The 24,591-nt window shown below is 40.9% G+C and overlaps 1 protein-coding gene across 1 annotated transcript in view; it reads left to right on the top strand.

Annotated features, from left to right (window-relative positions):
• The window catches only part of TMEM212 (transmembrane protein 212), a 30,083-nt gene extending 5,764 nt beyond the window's left edge, over window positions 1-24,319 (top strand). Inside the window, exons 2-4 of the mRNA XM_032258297.1 lie at window positions 3,388-3,447; window positions 4,904-5,227; window positions 23,669-24,319. Coding sequence (XP_032114188.1) covers window positions 3,388-3,447; window positions 4,904-5,227; window positions 23,669-23,689 — 405 coding nt within the window. The 3' untranslated portion in view covers window positions 23,690-24,319. The remainder of the gene's footprint in view (window positions 1-3,387; window positions 3,448-4,903; window positions 5,228-23,668) is intronic.
• Window positions 24,320-24,591: the final 272 nt, after the last annotated feature.

The raw sequence follows: 24,591 nt of genomic DNA, 5'->3' as shown, positions 1-24,591 counted from the left end.
AACCCACTCCAGATCCTCTTTCTCCATGGCGCCTTCATCACTGATGTTTCCCCTGTAAGTGATACCTTACCCCTGAGCTCTCCTCGTGTAGGAAACATTCATCCTTCTTGCCTAGGGTTGTAGCCATTCTCACGTGGCCATTAGTTTTACACCTGAACCGTAAATCCCACTGACAGTCAGAACCACTATTTGTACAATTACTACTGGGGAATCTTGTTCATCTTATTTGGTCTTTCTGTGCCTCATTTTAAAAGTGGGAGAATATCTACATGACAAGGTCATTGTGAGGATGAGATGAGTGAACACATGTGAAGTGTTCAATATATATTAAGCACTCACTCAATACATGTTAACCATTATTATTACCTTATCAGCACAGGACCTGGCACATCACTTGTCTGTAGTGGACTCGTAACAGATGCTTGCAGTGAATAAATTTTCCCATATGAATACGGTACCTCTAAAGGTTTCTATTTCTGTTGTGGGGGCTCCCTGTTTCCTTCAACTCATCTACTTCTGAGAGCTATGTCCTCTACTTAGGCAATTTGAAGACTTAGTGGGAGGCCTCACAATCATGCAATCAAACTGTTGGCAGCAGCTGTTGCAAAACCCAACTCACAGCCCTGGAAGCGCCTGGAGAGCCAGGCAGCAGCCTGTCAAGCAGAGCTGAGGAAGGCGAGTGCAGCATGCGGGCGTTCTCTTCCTTCCCCGCTCACCAACAGACACAGCCTCCGCTCTCCCCTTCCTCACAACCTGGCCTCCCTGTCAGCCAGCTATTCCCCCTTCCGACACCCCCTCTCCCACATTTTCTCTTCCCCTTGACTTGTCCTACCTACTCTCAAATCTCTTCCTTCTTCATTCTTCTCTCCTCCCTATCTAAAAATAAAATTTTTTTTTTTTTTTTTTTTTTTTTTTTTTGAGACAGAGTTACACTCTTGTTACCCAGGCTGGAGTGCAGTGGCGCGATCTCGGCTCACCGCAGCCTCCGCCTCCTGGGCTCAGGCAATTCTCCTGCCTCAGCCTCCCGAGTAGCTGGGACTACAGGCACGTGCCACCATGCCCAGCTAATTTTTGTATTTTTGATAGAGACAGAGTTTCACCTTGTTGACCAGGATGGTCTCGATCTCTTGACCTTGTGATCCACCCGCCTCGGCCTCCCAAAGTGCCGGGATTATAGGCGTGAGCCACTGCGCCTGGCCGAAAAATAAAATTTTCAAAAAGAAATGGAGGAAAGAAAAGACATCTGTGCATCTCAGGAAAAATAACGCTATTCTATCTCCCATGTTTGGTGAGGAGCACCAATAAAGATGGATACGCTAACCTCTTGAGCTGCCATTCCATTAGCAGAGTAGATTTATCAATCTTACTATAAGAGGCATTCATACTCAGCCTACTCCATGAAAGATCCTTCTCAAAGTTTTATGTAAACAAAGCAAAATTCAAGCTGGCAGCTACAAAAATAACAGGCAACTGAAATTCTGCAGCATTTTTCAACTTTTTGAAAGGAAAGAAACAGCTCATGCCAAGGTAGTTAAGGCAACCTGGAATCTCAGCATCTGAGAATGACAGCTATCTACTCCGAGTTAAAGCAGCAGAGGGGCGTGAGCCTGACGCCCTTGCTTATCTGGCTTCAGTGTTTCTCTCTCAGACAGAGGAGCGATGTGTCAATTGAGGGCCATGCCTCCCTGAGCAGAGAAAGCCCCAGGCTTACTCCACAGCACCGATGTTACAGTTGCTCTTAATAATTCTTTTGTTTTCTTGTACTATTTATGCTGGCTCACCCTCCATAGGGTCCCTTGGAAACTTTCCTCTTGCAGAATCACGCCAGGAATCTCTTTTGACTGCAGATGGTTCTGTTTTTATCCATGGGAGTTTTATGGTATGGCGATGCCAAGTCTGGAATTGTAGGCTCAGCCACATGAGAAGTGTGTGTGTGTTTGTGTGTGTGTGTGTGTGTGTGTGTGTATGTGTGTCTGTGTGTGTGTTTCCCTCTCTCTCAAATTCTCTAAATGCAACGTTCAAAATAAAATATGCCAGGAAAATGAAAAGCTAAGTCTCAAAACAATAAATATGCCCGATCCAGCTGCTACAAAAGCAGCATACCACAAACCATGTTGGTAAAAATGCTGATTTGTTTTCCTCTTTAACTTTGCTGATTGTATACATACAGTCACGCTTATTTCTCTGTCAAACCCTAACTTGTACTATTTTTGGAGCTGTCCATATTCTATATCTTATTTTAGGCATCTCTCTTCCTCTTTCTCTCTCAACATCAAAAGAGTCATTAACCAAGAACAAATGATTTATGAGGATTGAGAATAAGCTATTTCCAATCTCAGTGACCACAAAGGTCTCCTCCATCAGACCTGGTGCTGAATCAAAGAGCCAAGAAATATTTTTTTTCATTACCTACTTCTAAATTTTGGAGACACCATTCCCTCTTTTGTTTAACTACTTTCATTCTGCACTTTGGGCCTTTTTTCTTCAACAGAGACTGTAAAGAAAAACTCTTTTGAGGCAGGGCGCAGTGGCTCACACCTGTAATCCCAGCACTTCTGAAGGCCAAGGTGGGCAGATCACAAGGTCAGGAGTTCGAGACCAGCCTGGCCAACATGGTGAAACCGTGTCTTTACTAAAAATATAAAAATTAGCCTGGCTTGGTGGCATGCACCCATAATCCCAGCTACTCAGGAGGCTGAGACAGGAGAATCGCTTGAACCCGGAAGGCAGAAGTTGCAGTGAGCTGAGATCACGCCACTGCACTCCAGCCTGGGTGACAGAGCAAGACTCCATCTCAAAAAAAAAAAAAAAAAACAAAGAAAGAAGAAGAAAGAAAGAATAAATGCCCCATCATGCATTCTAATGATAATCTTTGTTATTTGAGGAATAAGGATCGTGTATTTGTATCCTACCAGCAGGCCGAGGCTGCAGAATCTCAAAAGAAAGCAAAGAGCAAAAGAGAAAGCCACTTCCGGGTTTCATGACAAGTTCCCATTCTGGTTCCTTCCATTTACAGTTTCATCAGTTTGTCAGAAAGGTGAACAATAGACGATTAATCAAAATAAAACATATGCAAGGGTTATAAAGCCAAGCTATTATTGTAGTGACACCTTAAAGTAGTGGAACGGATGATTCTGATGGCAAAAGCAACACAGAGAATCAGAAAAATGAGCTTGTGTGAATCATGTCTTTATGACACTAATGGCTTACTTTCCCCGTCATCACAGTTTTTTCCCACTGATGAGGAGGAAATCAGAGCCATAAATCCACTGAGTCATTTGCTGTTCCTTCAAGTTCATGATAAAGTTGTCAAACTGTGAGACAGATTGAACTCTTTCCAGAGGTACCTTCTGTGATGGATGTTATTTTTCCATTTTCTTGTCACAGGCCATCACAACTGGTGTGCTCCTACTGCTGGCTTACAGAGCGTGGACCCAGAGACACCTGGTAAATATACAGATGGCAAGCAGGATGGGAGAGTGGCTTTGAAGGTCAAATCACTGTTAAGTGCAGCATGGAACATAAAAAATATGATTTCCAATTAGAATTGAATTTGGTCTAATTGACGCCTTACTACAATGGATTTCAGTAATAAACTATGTTTTAAATGAATAATTTTTTTTTTTTTGAGACAAGAGTTTGCTCTGTCGCCCAAGCTGGAGTGCAGCGGCATGATCTCAGCTCACAGCAACCTCCACCTCCCAGGTTCAAGCAATTCTCTTGCCTCAGCCTCCTGCGTAGCTGGGACTACAGGTGCGTGCCACCATGCCCAGCTAATGTTTGTATTTCTAGTAGAGATGGGGATTCGCCATGTTGGTCAGACTGGTCTCAAACTTCTGACCTCAGGTGATCCACCCACCTTGGCCTCCTGAAGTGCTGGGATTACAGGTGTGAGCCACCACACCCGGCCATGAATAATCTTTATCTGATCCCTCCTCCAAATATTTTCTACAAGTTCTTGTGATGATTATTGTATTTGGGGAGGACAGAGCCAGTGTGAGTGCTCCTAAATTTCATTTTGAAGAATACTTTCAGTAATATATTTTTTAAGTCTCAACTCCTTAATCTGAGATCTCCTTCCAATCTTCTTGCTACCTCTCCTAAAAAAGGATGAAAAGTCTACGCTATCTTGCATTTTGACAGCATAAAACCAGATCATCTTATGAAAGAGAAAGACCATGGTATCTGATGATAGATTTTAATTCCCGCTGATGCAGGGCTTCTCAAACTTTAATGTATATGTAAATCAGCTGGAGATCTGGTTAACCTGCAGATTCTGATTCAGCAGATCTGGGTGAGGCCTGAGATTCTGCATGTCTGCCAGGCTCCCAGGGGATGTCAGTGATGCTGGACCATGGACCACACCCTGAGTAGCTGAGAACCTTGAGTAGCGATTTTGTTCACTTGTCTTTGTTTTTCCCAGCCCAGACCAGTTGCATTCACGTGATGGGAAATGCATAAATAAATGCTTGTTGAATTGAACTAATTTAATGTTTTCCCTGGTTGGCTAGTATATTATTCTCCTTAGGTATAGATTAAAAATGAAGGGTGGGGGGAGGGGAGCATCAGGAAGATTAGCTAATGGATGCTGGGTTAATACCAAGGTGATAGGTTGATCTGGGCAGCACATTGCCATGGCATACCTTCACCTAAATGACAAACCTGCACATCCTGCACAAGTACCCTGGAACGTCAAATAAAAAGTGAAAAAAAAATAAAAATACAAGGGACATTTTCAAGGGAAAATGAAAATATAAAGAGAGGATCGTGACCCATTTCTCCTTCATTGTCCAATAGGAGAAATTCATAGCCAGCATCTCTTTTTTCATTTTCCTCATATTGCTAAGAACCTTTCGAAATAGCTTGTCCCTGAAGTAACAATTTATTTTTGGTTTATTTTCAGTGGGAAGCTACTTTCACCTTCGTGATTTTGAGCATTATGGGATGTCCACTTCACTTTGTGGTAGCCTTGGAATCTGCTCTCCTGGGCCCATATTGCTTCTATTCATTTTCAGGGATTGCAGGCACTAATTACCTTGGCTATGCAGTCGCTTTTCCTTATCAGTATGCAAAATTCCCATTAGCCTGTGTGGACCCACCACACTATGAAGAGTACCACCTAACACTTCAAGCCCTCGATCTGTGCCTGAGCTTTGCCCTGCTCTGTACATCCCTGACAGTGTTCATCAAACTTTCTGCAAGACTTATCCAGCATGGACACATAAACGTAAGTTGCAACAAAGGGGGAGCCAGTTCTTGTTCCATCCTGTATGCTAAAACGGAAAGTCTGGTATGTGAATACTTGATCTTTCTCTGTTATTTACCACTGTGTCCTATACGCTGTTGATATCCAGGTCTGGCACATAATAGGTACTCAATACTTGTTTTTGAATTAATAAATGGAAATATGTTGACATTATAACTGAAGTTATGGCTGTAGGTAGCACCAGCCAATTTTTATGTCAATCCACAATTTTAAAAATTATTTACAGGAACAAGGCAAGGGTGCTCACTCTCACTACTTCTGTTCAACATAGTACCAGAAGTCCTAGCCAGAGCAATTAGGCAAGAAAAAGAAATTTTAAAAATCCAAATCAGGCCAGGCGCAGTGGCTCAAGCCTGTAATCTCAGCACTTTGGGAGGCCGAGGCGGGTGGATCACGAGGTCAAGAGATCGAGACCATCCTGGTCAACATGGTGAAACCCCATCTCTACTAAAAATACAAAACATTAGCTGGGCATGGTGGTGCGTGCCTGTAATCCCAGCTACTCAGGAGGCTGGGGCAGGAGAATTGCCTGAACCCAGGAGGCGGAGGTTGCGGTGAGCCGAGATCGCGCCATTGCACTCCAGCCTGGGTAACAAGAGCGAAACTCCGTCTCAAAAAAAAAAAAAAAAAAATCCAAATCAGAAAGAAGGACACAAAATTGACTCTGTTTACAGATGACATGACCTTATATTTAGAAACCCTAAAGACTCCTCAAAAAAAAGTCAGAACCAATAAATTCAGTAAAGCTTCAAAATGCAAATTCAACATACAAAAATGAGTTGTGTTTTTATACACTAACAACAAACAATCCTATTTACAACAACATCAAAAAGAATAAAATATTTAAGATGAATTTAACCAAGAATGTGAAAGATCCGCATACCAAAAACTATAAAATATTAATGAGATAAATTGAACACACAAACAAATAAATAAATAAATAGATAAAAACCCGTAATCATAAATCAGGAAAATTAATGTTGTTAAAATGTGCATTCTACCCAAAGCAATATATAGACTCAGGGCAATTCGTATCAAAAGTTCAATGGCATTTTTCACAGAAATAGAATACATAATCCTAAATGCGAATAGATTTTATAAAAGACCACAAATAGCCAAAGCAATCTTGAGAAAGAACAAAGCTGAAGACAACCTGATTTCGACTATATTACAAAGCTAAAGTAATTAAAACAGTATGATAGTAACATAAAAACAGACATTAGAACAATGGACAAATCATAGAGCTCAGAAATAAACTCACATATGAATTTTTGTGCTAAAATATAATGACTGTGTTGTTCAAGAAAGAGGAATATTTAGGACAAAACAGAAAGCCTAAGCCTGTAGTGAGTGCTCTATGTAAGTTGTAATAAGTTAAGTAAAAATAATTTTTTTTTTGAGACAGAGTCTCACCCCGTAGCTCAGGCTAGAGTGCAATGGTGTGGTCTCAGCTCACTGCAGCCTCCACCTCCCAGGTTCAAGCGATTCTCCTGCCTCAGCCTCCCAAGTAGCTGGGACTGTAGGTGTGTGTCACCACACTCGGCTAATTTTTGTATTTTTAATAGAGACAAGGTTTCACTATGTTGGCCAGACTGGTCTTGAACTCTTGACCTTGTGATCCACCTGCCTCAGCCTTCCAAAGTGCTGGGATTACAGGCATAAGCCACCTCGCCCTACCAAAAGAAATTGTTTTTTAAAAAGGGAGTTGTATAATTCAGTTGGCTATGATTAAGAAGAAATTATAATAGTTTTTCCTAGAGATGGGTCTTTGATATTAAAATAATACACTAATATAGAACTAAATAATTAGTTAAGACAAGATTTTATTACAAATATTGACTTATTTTTATGCAAGAAGTTTTAAATTTTTAAATTGTATGACCAGTCTCTTTGACATTCTTCAGATTGATATCTCAAAAGCACAGCTTTTTTCTTTGACAGGGGCTTGGATAATAGCTCTCTCCTTCACCTTTTGTTGGCTCCTGTAACTTTTATCATCTAAAGTAGGAAACGAAATTTTTTTTAACAAGCAAATAAAATATCCTGCGGAGCCAGGCACAGTGGCTCATGCCTGTAATCCTAGCACTTTGGGAGGCCGACACAGGCGAGTCATTTGAGGTCAGGAGTTTGAAACCAATCTGGCCAACATGGTGAAACCTCATCTCTACTAAAAATACAAAAAAAATTAGCCCAGGCATGGTGGCACGCACCTGTTATTCCAGCTACCCAGGAGTCTGAGGCAGGAGAATCACTTGAACCTGGGAGGCAGAGGTTGCAGTGAGCTGAGATCATGCCACTGCACTCCAGCCTGGGCAGCAGAGCCAGACTCTGTCTCTCTTTCTCTCTCTATATATATACACCCTTTGCATACTTATTGTATTTATATAGCATATCTATTTATATATATTCATATGAGTCATGTGGAAGTGATACTTCACTTCCAAACTGCATGAAAGAGTTCTAATCAAGTAACTTTTAAAAATTAAGTGCCCATTGGACTGGTGAAAGTTAGCTCAGATGTCATTTAATTCCCATAATTTTGGTAATCTGTGATAAAGTTAATTTGGCAAATTTAATCCGAAAACTCTATCCAGTAATTAAAACTCTTAAAGTCATGTTAAACACTTGGTTTTTATTTTCACTGGAAATTTGGATTGTTAAAGTTAAAATAGCAGGCTGGATACAGTGGCTCACACCTGTAATCCCAGCACTTTGGGAGGCCAACGCGGGCGGATCACGAGGTCAAGAGATGGGTGGAGAACATCCTGGCCAACATACTGAAACCCCGTCTTTGCTAAAAAATACAAAAATTAGCTGGGCGTGGTGGCACGCACCTGTAGTCCCAGCTATGTAAGAGGCTGAGGCAGGAGAATTGCTTGAACCCGGGAGGTGGAGGTTGCAATAAGCCGAGATCACTCCATTGCACTCCAGCCTGGCGACAGAGCAAGACTCCGTCTCAAAAAAAAAAAAAAGGTTAAAATAATGGGAACATAAAATACGTTTTTGGTAAAGTTTATAAAGCACAAAGATGGTGATTTTGCTTTAAAAAAGGAAAATAGTTTTTTTCTAGTTAAAAACTGTTTGCTTTAAAATGAAGGAAAAATTACACAAATAAAACTAAACAATAGGAACAATTATGCCAAGCCAACAAAAGTTAACTCTGAACTCTGTGATTACAAAAAAAAAAAAAAAAAAGTCAATATGGGGGAAGGGTAAAACCAAGTAACCATTAAAAAGCAGAGTATAAAATGTAAGGGAATTATTTCATTTCATAGATTGGTATCATCAGCTTCTTAAAAAATCTTTAGTGAATTGTAAAATAACCACTTTAAGGACAAAATTATTAAATGTAAACGCTACAGAATTTAAGACCTTGTTTGGGTTGGTGTAAGAGTCATAGCTCACTACTAATCACTATCAAGTAAATGTAATCCAAATGCACATGAGGTTATTCCTAAAAGAAACAGCAGCCTAGTAACCCGGATAAGCGCCGCTGGAAGGTCTGTTTGCCCTGAGAAGAGGACTGCCCAAAGCTCCCTATAAAATAGCCAGTGAGCACCCCAAATGAAGCAGTTAATATGCTTCATATGCAAGCCATATTGGACTGGCTTTATGATGACAGGGCTGTCCTCCCACCAAATACACCCATTACCCCGGTCATGGTAAATCTGGGAGCTAAGTGGACCCTTTTACATGGGTGCCCCTCCCACAGAATCAGAGGACTGATTAAGAAACCTTATCAAATTTGCTGTCCATCATATGTCTTACAGATGCAACTCCCTGCTGGGAACCCAAGCCCTTTTTCAACACAAAAGGTAAAATGGTCTGGGAGTAGAAAAAGCCTGGGACCAGAGCATAAAAGCATACAGATTAATAGGTTGATAAAATTCAAGATGTTTACACAAACTTTATGTAAGGTAGTTGAAGTCCTTTACCAAAATGTCTTATTAAAATGGGTACTGCATCTAACTGGGATGTTTCCCCTTTCTAGTACTATGAAACTGAAGGAATGTAAACCTGCTCTTTTAGGAAATGTTAATTAAACATGATAAATGGAAACTAGTAAAATCACCTAAGCCCACGAAGTATAGGGTTGAAGCTACTGTGCTGGTCTCAAGGTACCCTCCACTGCAAAGCCCTTTGTATGGTGCATTTATCGAGGCTGATGGCAAAAGACCGTGAGTACTTTTCAATAACAACCACTGAACTAGAGAATTTCCACTTGATGGGGCATTTATTGCCTCGCTATAGAATATTAACAGAAGCTACCCCTATGCTAATGGAAATAATGGTGCCCAAAAGAGTTCCATGATAAAATAAAAATGTTTTACATAAAAAAAGAAATAAACCTACACATATGAATGGAGTAATATTTGACAAGGGTGTCAGAATTGCACAGTGAGGAAATGACCGTCTTTTTAATAAGTGGCGTTAGGAAGATTGGATATCTACATGCAGAAGAGTGAACTTGGACCCCGATCTTAGGCCACTGAAAGAAATTAACTTGAAATGGATTTAAGACTTAAATGTAAGATCTAAAGCTGTTAAACTACTGGAAGCTTTGGAGCATAGGCATAAAGCTCCATGACATTTGTCTTGGCAATGCTTTTTTTTGGATGCGACACAAAAAGCACATGCTACAAAAGCAGAAATAAACAGTGGGACCACATCAAACTGAAAAGCTCTGCACAGCAAAGAAACCAATCAACAAAATGAAAAAGCAGCCTACAGAATGGGAGAAAGCATTTGCAAACCGTACACACGACAAGGGATTCATATCCAAAGTATATAAGGAACTCATATGGCTCAATAGCAAGAAATAAATAATCTGATTTTAAAATGGGCAAATGACCCGAATAGACATTTTTCAAAGAAGAGATACAAGTGGCCAACAGGTACACAAAAAGGTGTTGAGACGGTCTTCAACGTTACAAAGTATCAGGGAAATTCAAATCAAAACCACAATGAAACATCGCTTCACACCTGTTAAAATGACTATTATCTTATCAACAGGATAAGAGAAAGCAAGTGTTGGTGAGGATGTGGAGAAAACAGAATCCTTGTGCACTGTTGGTGGGAATATAAACTGGCACAGCCGTGATTGCAAACGGTATGCAGTCTCCTCCAAAAATTAAAAATCGAAATACTACACATCCAGCAACACTACCTCTGACAGTATAACTGAGGGAAACAAAAACCTATCCCAAGGAGATATCTGCACTCTCATGTCTGCTGCAGCATTATCCACAATAGACAAGACGTGGAAACAATCCAAGGGTTCACCAATAGATGGACAGATGAAAAAAACATACACAATGAGGCTAGGCGCAGTGGCTCGCTCCTGTAATCCCAGCACTTTGGGAGGCGGAGGCAGGCAGATCGTCTGCGGTCAGGAGTTCAAGACTAGCTTGGCCAATATGGTGAAACCCCATCTCTGCTAAAAATACAAAAATTAGCTGGGCATGATGGCATGCGCCTGTAATCCCAGCTACTCGGGAGACTGAGGCAGGAGAATCACTTAAATCTGGGAGGCAGAGGTTGCAGTGGGCCGAGATCACGCCACTGCATTCCAGCCTGGATGACAGAGAATCTGTCTCAAAAAATAAAAAAAAGAAGAAAGAAAATATACACAATGAAATATTACTCAGTCTTAAATATATGAGGAAATCATGCAACAGCATGGATGAAACTTGAGGGGATGATGCTAAGAGAAGTCACACAGAAAAGTACATACCGTATCATCTCACTTATACATGGAATCTTCAAAAGTCAAACTCAGAAGATTGTTAGGTAGTCATATGGTTGTCAAGGGCTGACGGGTGAAGGAAGTGGAGAGAAATTGGTCAATGGGTACAAATTTTCTGTTATAAATTGAATAAGTTCTAGGGATCTAACATACAGCATGATGACTATTTAACAACACTGTATTGTATACTTGAAATGTGCTAAGAGAGTAGATCTTAAATGTTCTCACCACACACACCACAAAAGGTAAATATGTGAGATCATGGATGTGTTAATTAACTCGATTGTGATAAACGTTTCACTTTTTGTGTATACACACACACAAACACACACACACACACACACAAAATCGTCACTATATACACTGAGTTTATATAATATTATTTGTCAATTATACCTCAATAAAGCTGGAAAAAAATAAAATATATTTTTTAAGTAAAGTGATTTAAAAAAACACTGAACTTTTTATAAATAATGAATCTGCATCCCTTTATCTGATTCTAAGTTTAAGAGGTCATGAGAATACACTATGTTTACCCCGGGAAAGCATATGCTAAGATAAACCAACTTTGAATTTTATTTTATTTTTTCCTTTTTTTTTTTTTGTCTGGGTCTTACTCTGTCACCCAGGCTGGATGGAATGCAGTGGCATGATCCTGGCTTACTGCAACCTCTGCCTCTTGTGCTCAGGTGATCCTCCCACCTCAGCCTCCTGAGTAGCTGAGACCATAGGTGTGAGCCACCATGTCCAACTAATTTTCTTATCTGTTGTAGAGACAGAGTTTCACCACGTTGCTCTGGCTGGTCTTGAACTTCTGAAGTCATCTGCCCTCTTCAGCCTCCCAGAGTGTTAGGATTGCAGGCACGAGCCATCTCACCAGGTCAAACCTTGAATTTTAACCCTAAACATCTGCCTGATGCTTTGCAATGCGATTTTGCAGTTTACAATGTAGGACTGAATTTGACAATTGCTTTATTTAAATTTTACACAATAAAAAGTACTAACAGAGATAAAGACTAAGAACTTTTTGCAGAAATTGATGTAATAATATCCTTAATATTTTTAATAGTTCAATACAGATACCTTAACTTGGCTTCTATCTCATGATTCAGATGTGCTGTGACTTGAAAATACATAGAAGAAATTCTCCCAGTATTTCCATTCCTACCCCAACAAAGAGATTGATGTATCCTAACATTGTTTAGCTTTCTAACTTTTTCCAGAAAAGCTAATCATTCCACTAATGATACGACAATAACAGAGACCTTACTATGTGTCAGTGTACTTCCCTGCTTTACAGACAGAATTCTGAGGCTAAAGAGTTTATGTGTCTTGCCCAAGGACGCACAGCTAAAGAGAGCTAGATTCAGAACCAGAGCCATTCCTCCTAATCATCGTGGCCCTCCTCATTACTGGCCTCACAACCTTTCCGCCTCTGCTTGTTTGTTTAAGTGCATGGCTCCGGCCTCCAGGAAGGTTGGAGCAGGGCCTCTGGGAGAAGAGCAGAAGTGACTTGATTCTAAACTCTTACAGCTGATGCTGATGCTGATCCTTCGTGGGTTGAACAGCTTCCCTTTGGAAAGAGATACTTCCCGCTGCGAACTCTCATGGTGGCTTTACGATTTAGATTAGTATCATATTAGGGTCAAATGAATTTGGGTAGTGTTAGCCAATTTGTTTTTTCAGGTTGATTCCATCCACCCCAACCAGCAAAGCTGCAATACAAGAATTTGGCACTTTGTGGTTGGTTCTGCCCTCTTCAACTTCTACACAAGTCTGCAAAGGAAATCCTGTGCGTTCTTAGGAACAGGGTTGATTTTACAAGGAGGCCTGCCAAGAGTTGAGGGAAGCAAACCCAAATCACCTCCCCCACTATACTGCCAGGGCATCTGGAAGTTTAGTATTTGAGATTTCTTCCTTGTGACAAACATCCACACTTTCTGGAGCCCCCCCCGCCGCCTTCTTTTTTCAAAGGAATGCATGCCTAGGAGCACCACACACTGGGGCTGGCAGTCACGACCCCTTAACATGGGCCATTCATCAGACATCTGGCTGTCACCTAAGGCATAACACAGAAGCTTAATGTGGATGGAGGGCAGGGAGAAAGGGAAAAATATATGCAGAGCTTGGTGAGCCTCCTCCGTGAAGATTCAACAGTGAGGCCACCTGAAGTGCCTGGGGAGAGAGAAATGAATTGAAAACAGAGATCAGTTGGGTTCAGAAGTAAGGTTCTCCAGCTTTGGCGGTTAGCTTTTCCCGTCTCGCTCAGGACACAACTTCTTGGTGTGTGCCTTCTCATCCGGGTATAGAGCCAACACAACTATAACGCATTTCTTAGAGTGGACCAATGATGTCAATCACACAGGGTTCTTGTGAGGCCAGATTTCCGCATGCCATCTGAGTCCTATTATGTCAGAAACTCTGAGTTAGAGGCGCAGAATGTGCATTTTTAACACATACCCCAAGAATCTAACGGCTAGAGGAAGTTAAGAATCACACTGTATTTTGTAAAAGATTCTCTTCCTAGCACAAGATTCTCTTAGTGTCACTTCTTGACAGCCTCAGTTTCTCTATCTGCATAAAATACAACACTTATTTAAGTGAGAGTTCTAGATAAATTTAATAAGCAACATTTCCTTGAGTGTTTTTGGAAGACTTAACACCCCGTAATCCATAATGGTGGCAGATCATGTTTCATTAGAGAGGGTGAGTGGCTGCCATAACGGGACATAATCTTCTATATTAATAAATACGCCACTGCCCCAAGCCCATGAGGCACACACGCTGCCTAAGCAAACCTTTGCCACCATGTAGAAATCTCTGCTATGCTAGGCACAATTTCCGGCCGTGAAATAAGTGTATTGTTCACTAAAATTTTAGAAAATACACAATTCTCTTAAAAGAAAAAGCAGATAATTTTTCCAAATACAGAATTCTACAGAGTGAGTCTATATTTCATTTACCCTCATACAGTGACGTTGTTAGAGTCCCCACATGCAGAAAGTGATAAGCAATATTTTAAACATTTCATAAAAAATTATATTGGTATTCAGTGACCAGGTACAAAAAAGAAAGTTAAAAAATTTAAAAAATATTATTAAAAATTATACTAGAGGGCTAGGTGCCGTGGCTCACACTTGTAATCACAGCACTCTGGGAGGCCGAGGTGGGCGGATCATGAGGTCAGGAGTTTGAGACCAGTCTGGCCAGCATAGTGAAAACCCGTCTCTACTAAAAATACAAAAAATCAGCTGGGTGTGGTGGTGCGCACCTGTAATCCCAGCTACTCAGGAGGCTGAGGCAGGACAATTGCACGAACCCAGAAGGCAGAGGTTGCAATGAGCCAAGAATGCACCACTGCACTCCAGGCTGGGTGACAGTGTGAAACTTCATCTCAAAAAAAAAAAAAAAAATATATATATATATATATATATATATGTTATATATATAAAATATAAAATATGCTACTACTGATTCACACTTCTTTTTTCTTATTTAAGCAAAACACTGACAATGCTTTAAAAAGTTGCACTTTTAAGTGTCACCCTAAAAATTAACATTTTTAATGTAAATTTTGTGCATATCAGAAAATTTAAGAGTCATGAAAGTTTGTAAGCAAAAGCCACGGTTTGCAAAAACATTTGGAAAAGTGGTAGTTTTGTATTTGTACAGTCATGAACTGTGGAATAAAGTCAACTATTGATTTTAAGATCCATATGTAACGATCAATATTATAAAGAAGATATTCACTTCTAAGAGTTTTTTTCTATACGTTCAAAAATACGTTTTCAGAAATGAATCAAGCACCCCCTAAGGAACCACCACATCCATTATTTCTTTCCTCCCTGTGTTGCCTTGCTTCGGTAGAATCCAGGTCATCTTGTTAAGGTTCACACAGTGACGGTGTGTGAATGTTCTGTCAATTGGTACCCAACCACAACCACAGTGAGAAATGCTTGAAAAAGGCATGAAAGGTTTTGATGACTTTGATACAAACACAAAGGGGCGAGCGAGTCCTCTCCACCGTCCAGGGCCTCACGGGAAGGGGTGGGGGCTGAGAAAGGGATAACAGCCACCTGCTTAGAAGGCTTGTTGCAGAATGCTGAAGAGACTCTGTCTGCTCCAAGACCCAGCATAGGGGGCCAGCGAGCATAACACAGAGTCTGAGTCGAGGAACAAAAACGCAAAACAACCATAGCCGGAATTGTCTACATTCTTGGTCCAATAAGTAATAAAGTGATGGGAAAGAAAAGAATTGGGATGCCGGACGCACTGCAGCTGTCCCCTGCAGCTACTCAGCCCCTCCTCCAAGGAATGGAATGGCCCTGTTTGTTTTCCTTTCATTATTTGGTGTTGTGTTTTGTGTCCTTTTTAATGAAAGGGGGAAAGAAAATATTTCCTTTTTGTCATGTAATACAGTGGTTTTACTTTTTTCAATGAATTGAGAAATGTTTGCTTCACGTAAGAGATGCAGTTAAACCTTGAACTGCAATCCCAAAACATATGGAGGCAAATATTTGTCAGTGGAGGACCCTATCCCACTCAGCAGAAGACAAATGAGCAGCAAACGTGCTGGCCCCACATCTTCCACGGGACTTACACTGGATCATTAGCAACATGAATGTGCTTTGAAACGGATTCATCTATAAGGGCCTCGGGTGAGGCTATAGTAAGATATTTCTGATGCTCTTGGAAGTGACCCCCCTTGTGTAGATCTAATTAGAACTCGTGCAGGACCACAGAACAATAAAAACTCATTGTATATCTTCCTTGCAAATTGTGTCAGGAAGTCTCCTCACATGGTCAGTAGAGAAATCAGAACTGGAAAAATAATCACAATGTAGGGCATTACTACCTCTGTTTCTCTATCATATTGACAGTGACATAAAACAGGGCACTAGAAGAATTGCAGGTGGCATTGATTGGGCAGTTACTGTTTGTCAAGTGCTGTACCTCCTTTATTCCTCACATCACTTAAAGGTTCACTGTGCCCATTTCACAGATGAGGGCACTGAGACAGCCATGGACAAGGAAAATGTGGCACATACACACCATGGAATACTACACAGCCATAAAAAACGATGAGTTCGTGTCCTTTGTAGGGACATGGATGAATTTGGAAGCCATCATCCTCAGCAAACTGACACAAGAAGAGAAAATCAAACACCGAATGTTCTCACCCATAGGTGGGTGTTGAACAATGAGAACACACGGACACAGGGAGGGGAGCATCACACACTGGGGTTTGTTGTAGGGGCCAAGGGAGGGACAGCGTGGGGGGGAGGGGGGGAGGGATAACATGGGGAGAAATGCCAGATGTAGGTGATGGAGGGATGGAGGCAGCAAACCACATTGCCACGTGTGTACCTATGCAACAATTGTGCATCATCTGCCCCTGGACCCCAGAACCTAAAGTACAATTTTAAAAAAAAAGTATTCAGTCTCAGGTCTTGCAAAGTCTGGGGTGTAGGCTCCCGACCGCTGGACCGTGTCACCTCCTTTAGGTGGCGTATCAGCAGTCCCGTGGGAGTCGCGTCTACCGACCCTGTATCGTCACACTTCTCTTGGAAAATCTTTTTTATGCTGCTCACAAACAAAATAGCATTCATATCTTAGAAATGAAGGCGATTTTTCCAGGATATTTGCGTTTCATTTAATCATCGGGACCACACCAAGGGTGATAGCAACTTACTGAGGGAGGAAATGAGGCTGAAGTGTTTATTGTAATGTATTAAAGTCAGTTTGATATTTTGTCAAACAGGGAGTGGTAGGTGGGAGGGGTCAGGATCCTGAGAACCGCTTTGTGTATTTTTTAATTTATAAATTATCATAGGCTCAACATATTTTCCTCTTGACATGCAATCAATGTAATCTTTTAATATAAAATATTCTCATTGGTTTTTTCCTTGCTTCCCAATCTTAATCTAAAGTGTTATTATTATTTTTTTTTTTTTTTTGAGAGAGCGCCTCACTCTGTCGCCCAGGCTGGAGTGCAGTGGTGCCATCTGGGCTCACTGCAACCTCCACCTCCTGGGTTCAAGCTATTCTGCCTCAGCCTCCCGAGTAGCTGGGATTACAGGTGCCCACCACCTATGCCCAGCTATTTTTTGTATTTTTAGTAGAGACAAGGTTGTACCATATTGGCCATTCTGGTCTCGAATTCCTGACCTCAGGTGATCCACCCGCCTCGTCCTCCCAAAGTGCAGTGATTATAGACGTGAGCCACCGTGCCCAGCCATAAATATTTCTGAAGAGATATTAAATATAACTTATTTAAAATGAATAAGAAATACATTTGAAACAAATAAAAAGTATTTGTTTTATAAAAAAGCAGAAATTGAGTAAAAAGCAGAAGTCCTAATTTCCTATAGCAAAGAAAACTGCACGTAGATTGATAAATATATCTGATTGATTACAGTGGTGCTAACATGGGAGTGCAGTACCATTTAGAATGTAACAATGTTGGTTTGATACTTTAAATTTTCCTAATTAAAGAGGAGAAGACTCAGGGCTGTTACTGGATGCCTGAGTTTTCCCATAGGAAAGAAGAGAGAGAAACAGAGGAAGTAATTAGGACGAAAACAATGGAGGGGTGTGGGGTGAGGAATGACACAATGACACTTCCCCTCCGAGACTGGCCAGAGAAACCAGAAGGGACTTTCCTCATCTCTCAGACCCCGGCCAACCTCCAAGGACCTTTCCAGATCTGTCGTAGTCTGTGGCTTGGAAATGAAGTGTCATTCCATTTGAGTAAATTAGCATCAAGGAGGAACTACATGAAGCAAGTGAAAAAGGCAGTTTTTAAAGAATGGAATGGCTGACTCTCTACCTGTCCTAAGCCACACTCACGTGTCCCTGGTGTCTACCATATCACCGTGTTGCTATGTTAGCTCAAAACACAGTTTGGGCTGGGAATGTTACTCATGTGACATCTACTCACAGATTCCCAGGTCACTTCCACCGCTTTAGGGCAGCATATTTCTTTGCTCAATATTCAATCTGTCATAACAAACTAATGGCAGTCTTTAAAAAAAAAAAGTTACATTATTTACATATAAATTTCAGTTTATTTGCAAAAAAATTGTTTGTTTGCTTTTTTGAGATGACGTCTTACTCTTTCGCCAGGCTGGAGTGCAGTGGCACAATCTCAGCTCACTGCAACCTCCACCTCCTGGGTTCAAGTGATTCTCCTGCCTCAGCCTCCCAAGTAGCTGGGATTACAAGCACCCGCCACCACACCCGGCTAAGTTTTGTATTTTTAGTAGAGATGGGTTTTCACCATGTTGGCCAGGATGGTCTTGATTTCCTGACCTCGTAATCCACCTGCCTCGGCCTCCCAAAGTGCTGGGATTACAGGCATGAGCCACTGAACCTGGCCAAAAAAAAAAAAATTGTTTTTAAACGCTTTTTCCTGACTTACATCATATAACTAACCTAATGTGATAGCTGTAAAGAAAAGCTGGCATGTAGAGCAATGACACTCCAAGGTGCTGGACTGTAATTAATGCCTCTTTGACCAGAGGAGTATCTGCTGTTCACTACAGCGTGACTTTTCCCTTGTCATGTGTAAGGTTTGTGAACCCAAATCCTAAATACAGTATTTATTATTCATACTTGCTCCTCAACATTTATTGTATACATATCATGTGTCTGATATCTAGCCAAATGTTGCAGACAGAAATATGAGCCAGACACATCCCTGCGTACCATTGACTTACAGGGATTAAAGGGAAATGAGGCTTGGCCCAGGAGGACCAAGAGAACAGATGAAGAATAACAGCATCTGAATTAGTCAGCAGCCATGGCTATGGAGACCAGGTGATACCTTTGAGAAATATTTAGAAGGTGGAATCCACAGGATTCCATTTGTAACAGCACGTGGGACAAGAGAGGAACCCAGAAAGATGCTAAAAGTTTCAGGCCTATCAGAGACCCAGACAAAGTGGCTGGATTTAATGTGGGTCACACTCTTGTCACTGAGAGTAAATACTCAGTTTCACATGTCATCATTAGTCAGAAGGCATTGTAAGAAATTCACAGAGGAAATTAGAGGTTTCTTGCCTACCACTCTAGCCAAAGAGGTACTGAGACTTGCCCTGAATACTCTCTAGTTAATCCTGGTTACCTATCAGATGCAAATGAGACCTTGCTTTGACCTTATAATATATCATATCTAGCTAGCACTGAAGGGGATGGGCTGTGAGACAATTTTAATCGAGGCCGAATGTATTTACAAATAAATTCTGCTTTTCTTTTAATAAATCTCCCATGGCAAACAGTGTGACTTTTCTCCTTTCAGCCATGCCTGGACAGAAGAGATCGTGTCTTCCTTTGCACCAGCATGGCAGTCTATGGCAGGTCCCCATTTTCTTGATATATTGCTTCTTGACCGACTTCAAACTTCTTGAGGGCAGAGACCATGACAGTTCAACTCGGATTTGTAGCACCCGGCATAAGGCCCGATTTAAAGAGAAAAATAGGATCTAACTGTTAAGTGAACTAACGCTTCTTTATTGCCTTTTCTCATGTGGGCCCCACTTTGGAAAAAAGAAATGGAGAACTTAGAGGTCTTGCAAATAATATATTGGAAACTTCAGGAAAATATCTAAGCAAGATTTAACAACAGGGACCGTCACGGATTAAGCAGTGACTGACTAAAACCCAAGGCCATTGAACTGAGCACCTCTGGAGGCCACCGATCTCATTAGTCTGCAAAAATGGCTTCACAACGATGTGAACAGCGCCCCCTAGAGTTACTAAGATGAAGCTTTGCTATCTGGTCAGGAAGCCTAGGCTTAACTTTAACAACTGAGCCATCCACTTGCCTTTCAGGGTCTTGGTTCACTCAACTATAAAACAAAGTGGACTGGCTCAATATTTCCCATCATTCTGTGGGTTAAAGCCCCTTTCATAACAATAATTTCATGAAAGCTCTCAGTTAAAAAATTTCATTTTATTATGGTATAAAGTTTTTAAAGATTGCAATACAAAATTTAATATAAACTTTACAATATCCCTAACATAGCTAAGTAAATTTGTACTTTTTCCATTTGAGAAGTACCATGTTACTTCATTAAGATTAAACTGAACATGTTAGCATCAAGGAGGAACTACATGAAGCAAGTGAAAAAGACAGTTTTTAAAGAATGGAATGAAACATTTTTTGGACAAAGGTTATAGTTACATTGTATTATGTTCAGGATTTTGTATACTTTAGGAAGTCAAAGTATACTAAAATTTAGAATTACATTTAACTATGTGTTATACCCAAACAAAAATCAACCAAAATATATGATTTAAGGTTTGTAATTATTACATCTGATTTGGTTTTATTACTAAGCAAATAGGGATATGAGAAAGAGTATCAAGTTAGTATTTGTGAGCAATTCTCTGCAAATAGCACATTGCCAATCAGTGACAATGAATGAAAAACTAAATCAGGCCGGGCGGTGGCTCACACCTGTAATCCCAACACTTTGGGAGGCTGAGGCTGGTGGATCACCTGAGGTCAGGAGTTTGAGACCAGCCTGGCCAACATGGTGAAACCCCATTTCTACTAAAAATGCAAAAATTAGCTGGGCGTGGTGGCAGGCGCCTGTAATCTCAGCTGCTCAGGAGGCTGAGGCAGGAGAATCGCATGAACCCAGGAGGTAGAGGTTGCAGTGACCCAAGATCACACCACTGCACTCCAGACTGGGCAACAGACAGAGACTCCAACTCAAAAAAAAAAAAAGAAGAAAAAAGAAAAGCGAAGTTATATATAATCTTATCTAAATATAAACATATGTATATGTTTGTATAAATATGTCTATATAAGTACATGTGTATATACATATGTGTGTGTGTGTATGTGTGTGTGTGTGTGTGTGTGTACATATATTTGAGACTGAGTCTTGCTCTGTCACCCAGGCTGGAGTACAGTGGCATAATCACAGCTCACTGCAATCTTGAACTGGGCTTAAGCAATCCAGTCCTCAGCCTCCCAAGTAGCTGGGACTACAGGTGTGTACCACCACAGTCAGCTTATTTTTTCTTTTTAACACAGAACTATGAGATACATTCTGATGTACTTCAAATGCTAAGCAGATGAATACAATATATGGTTTGGTGAAGATAATCTTGAGGAACACTGACAAAATTATTATCATTTTAACGCCTTTTGTTTCAACATCAACGTCCCTTTGTCAGCATCTGTGATCTATATATCATCTGTCTATTTCCAAAGACCATTATGAGCTCACACCTGTAATGTCAGCACTTTGGGAGGCCAAGGCGTCAGATCCCTTGAGGTCAAGAGTTTGAAACCAGCCTGGCCAACATCGTGAAGCCCTATCTCTACTAAAAATACAAAAATTAGCTGGACATGGTGGCACCCACCTGTATTCTCAGCTATTCAGGAGGCTAAGGCAGGAGAATCACTTGAACCGGGAGGAAGAGGTTGCAGTGAGCTGAGATCATAGCACTGCACTCCAGTCTGAGGCAGAGAACGAGACTCCACCTCAAAACAAATGAACAAAGACCATAATGATTATATGAATTAGGCAAAGTAGACAATTAAATGGATGACAGTTGAAAACAGTTATAGCATAAGACAATGTTCAGATGAGAAACAAACCAACACTCACCCTGAAGTTTCCAAAGAATTCTTTTTTTTTTTTTCTCGATTTGGCACCCAGGCTGGAGTGTGGTGGTGCAATCTCAGCTCTCTGCAACCTCCACCTCCTGGGTTCAAGCTATTCTCCTGCCTCAGCCTCCAGAGTAGCTGAGATTACAGGCATGCACCACCATGCCTGGCTAATTTTTTGTATTTTTAGTAGAGATGGGGTTTCACCATGTTGGTCAGGCTGGTCTCGAACTCCTGACCTCGTGATCTGCCCACATCAGCCTCCCAAAGTGCTGGGATTACAGACTCAAACCACCCTGCCTGGCCCAAAGAATTCTTAAAAAGCAAATTGATTTATTGTTAACATTTAAATTGAAATTAAACTAGGCATCGTAAAGCTGTTAATGATGCAATAACTTTTTTGGTAGAAGGTCTTTTCTGTCTCCCAGGGGACTATAGCCATGGTCCCTTGTTTACATATTGTCTATGGCTGCTTTAACACCACAGTGGGAGAGGTGAACGGATCCACAAAAGTCTTCTAGCCCACAATACCTATTCATTATATAGCCCGTGGCAGAAAAGTTTACCGATCTTTCTTCCAGAAAATTGATATGCATCTATGAAGAAAACAGACAAAAAATGTGGAGTCTATTTTCAAGCAGAAAGACACAGAATAAACAATAAACATAAACAATTAGTATATCAGAAGAGGGTAAGTGCAGTGTAAAATAAAAAAGAGGCCTTGGTGGGGCATGTTGGCTCACACCTGTAATCCCAGCACTTTGGGAGTACAGGCGGGAAGATCACGAGGTCAGGAGTTCGAGACCAGCCTGGCCAATATGGTGAAACCCCATCTCTACTAATAAAACAAAAATTAGTCGCGTATGGTGGTGCACACCTGTAGTCTCAGCTACTCAGGAGGCTGAGGCAGGAGAATTGCTTGAACCCAGGAGGCGGAGGTTGCAGTGAGCCAAGATTGCGCCACTGCACTCCAACCTGGGTGACAGAGTAGGATTCCGTCTCAAAAAAAAAAAAGAAAGAAAAGAAAAGAAAAGAAACCAGGAAAGTTCGGACTGGGAGTGCAGGGGTCAAAAGGGTAGCAGTTTGCAATACTAAATTTCATTTTTATGTCTTCCTAGCCATAGCTTAAATCTTACCTAACCTTGCAGCAGAAGCATTTCAAATCTAAAAATCACTCATGTGTCATAGGGAATGTACTATGGAATCTAATTCTCCAGGAAAGGGTAGACAGAAAAAGTGGATTTGCATTTTCATGCCGAAGAGCAGTGGTGTGTTGGAGAATAATTGTTTTCACCATTCTTTTTGAGACATGGAGAACCTGGCGTGCGGGGCCACTTCTGAAGTCAGACAGTTTGAGGTTTAATTATCTCTTCTATTACTAATCATCTGAGTAGCCTTGAGCAAATTGATAGTAAACCTCTCTGAGCCTAAGGTTCCCCATTTATAAAATGGAGATAACCCCTACCTCATATGCTGCAAGAATAAAACGGATAAAGTTTCCTGTAAGAGCCTGACACAGGGCATACACTTGATAGGTGCTCGAGAAATGTTCCTTCCCCTCACTCCTAATGAAATTAAATACTTGGCTCCCAATCAAAGATTTTGGATAGTGCCCTTTAACCTTCTGTTAATTTCTGAAAAGCCCCAACTCAATCCAAATCAGGCAAAACTAACAGCAAACGACCAGCAGAGTATTCGACAGAGAGATTCCCCGCTTCCTTAGACAGGCCTGCCCACAGAAGTGATGGCTTTTCCTGAGTGTTTTATGATCACGCCAGATTATTTTATTGCACATATATTTCTTTTTTATGTCTTTCCACCACCCCCTCTCACCACTACCACCAATTTTGTTCTCTGTTGATTTCTCTTAAACCCTTAAGTGGTACCATGATGCAGTTGCGTGAGTCATCCTTCCATCCTTCACTGGGTTCCTGTGACATAAAAAAGGGCTAAATTAAATGTCAGAAGTGGCACTTTATTTTCTTTGATAAACTATAGAAATAAACACTTCTTCATTTGTTTTTCTTCCCAGGGTCAGACGAATGGGCAGTAAATTTGGAGCAGTGTTTGTCTTAAATTTGCCTTATATGTGATCTTTATTTTGAAATATTTACAAAATAATTTTGACCTTTAAACTCTTTTCCACTATGTTCTTATTAAATAAAAATTTTAATTGTTTTATATTTTAGCCTTTTAAAATTAACCTTTTTCTAATTTATATATTATGACATACAAATTGAAATTGTATTATTGTTATAGAAATTTTAAAATTTGAAATATAAACTTACAGTGAATGAATGTTGTCATTAAGTTTCTCTTGTTCCCTGTGTGATGTTTCATTAAACTGTAATTCCATATTACTTAAATTAAGGAAACATTTTTCTCAGCTTTACTTCATTGTCATTACCAAAGGGACTCAAAATCTCCAAAGCACACTTAAGACACTGAATTGTGCCGTAACGAGAAGGGCCTTCTGCATAGCGAGTGTGACCCTCCCTTCTAGAGGCTCTGGCTCTTGTCTTTGGCACACATGACAGTTTAATAGTTAGAAGGCACCTTCGAGGTCTGTTAGGCCAACTTCTCATCAAACGTCCCAAGATCCATAAGCCCCTTACAGTTCAACCATTCCCAAAAGGCAACCCATTCAGCTATTGAGTAGCTTGAATGTCCAGAAACCTGCTTCTTACAGTCTCTCTGCCCTGGTCCTTTAACTGTAGTTCTTTATAGCATAATGCTGTGGCTCTCACTCCAGACGGCAATGATGCACACTGAAGTTGGGGATGCACCGGGGTCTGACAGTAGAAAGAGGGCGGGGCTTTGGAATGAGGAGCGGTTGGCCCAGAAATCCAGATCCTGGCCCTCTGTGATTTTAGGGCATCCCCTCATTTTTCTCCTGGTCAGATGGAGCTGATGGGGGCAGCTAACTCACAGGCTTGCTGAAAGAATTCAATGATA

Source organism: Sapajus apella, unplaced genomic scaffold (assembly GCF_009761245.1).
Source record: "Sapajus apella isolate SASKATOON/1434 unplaced genomic scaffold, GSC_monkey_1.0 scaffold101, whole genome shotgun sequence".
NCBI classification, from domain to species: domain Eukaryota; kingdom Metazoa; phylum Chordata; class Mammalia; order Primates; family Cebidae; genus Sapajus; species Sapajus apella.
This window is presented reverse-complemented; position numbering and strand designations above follow the sequence as displayed.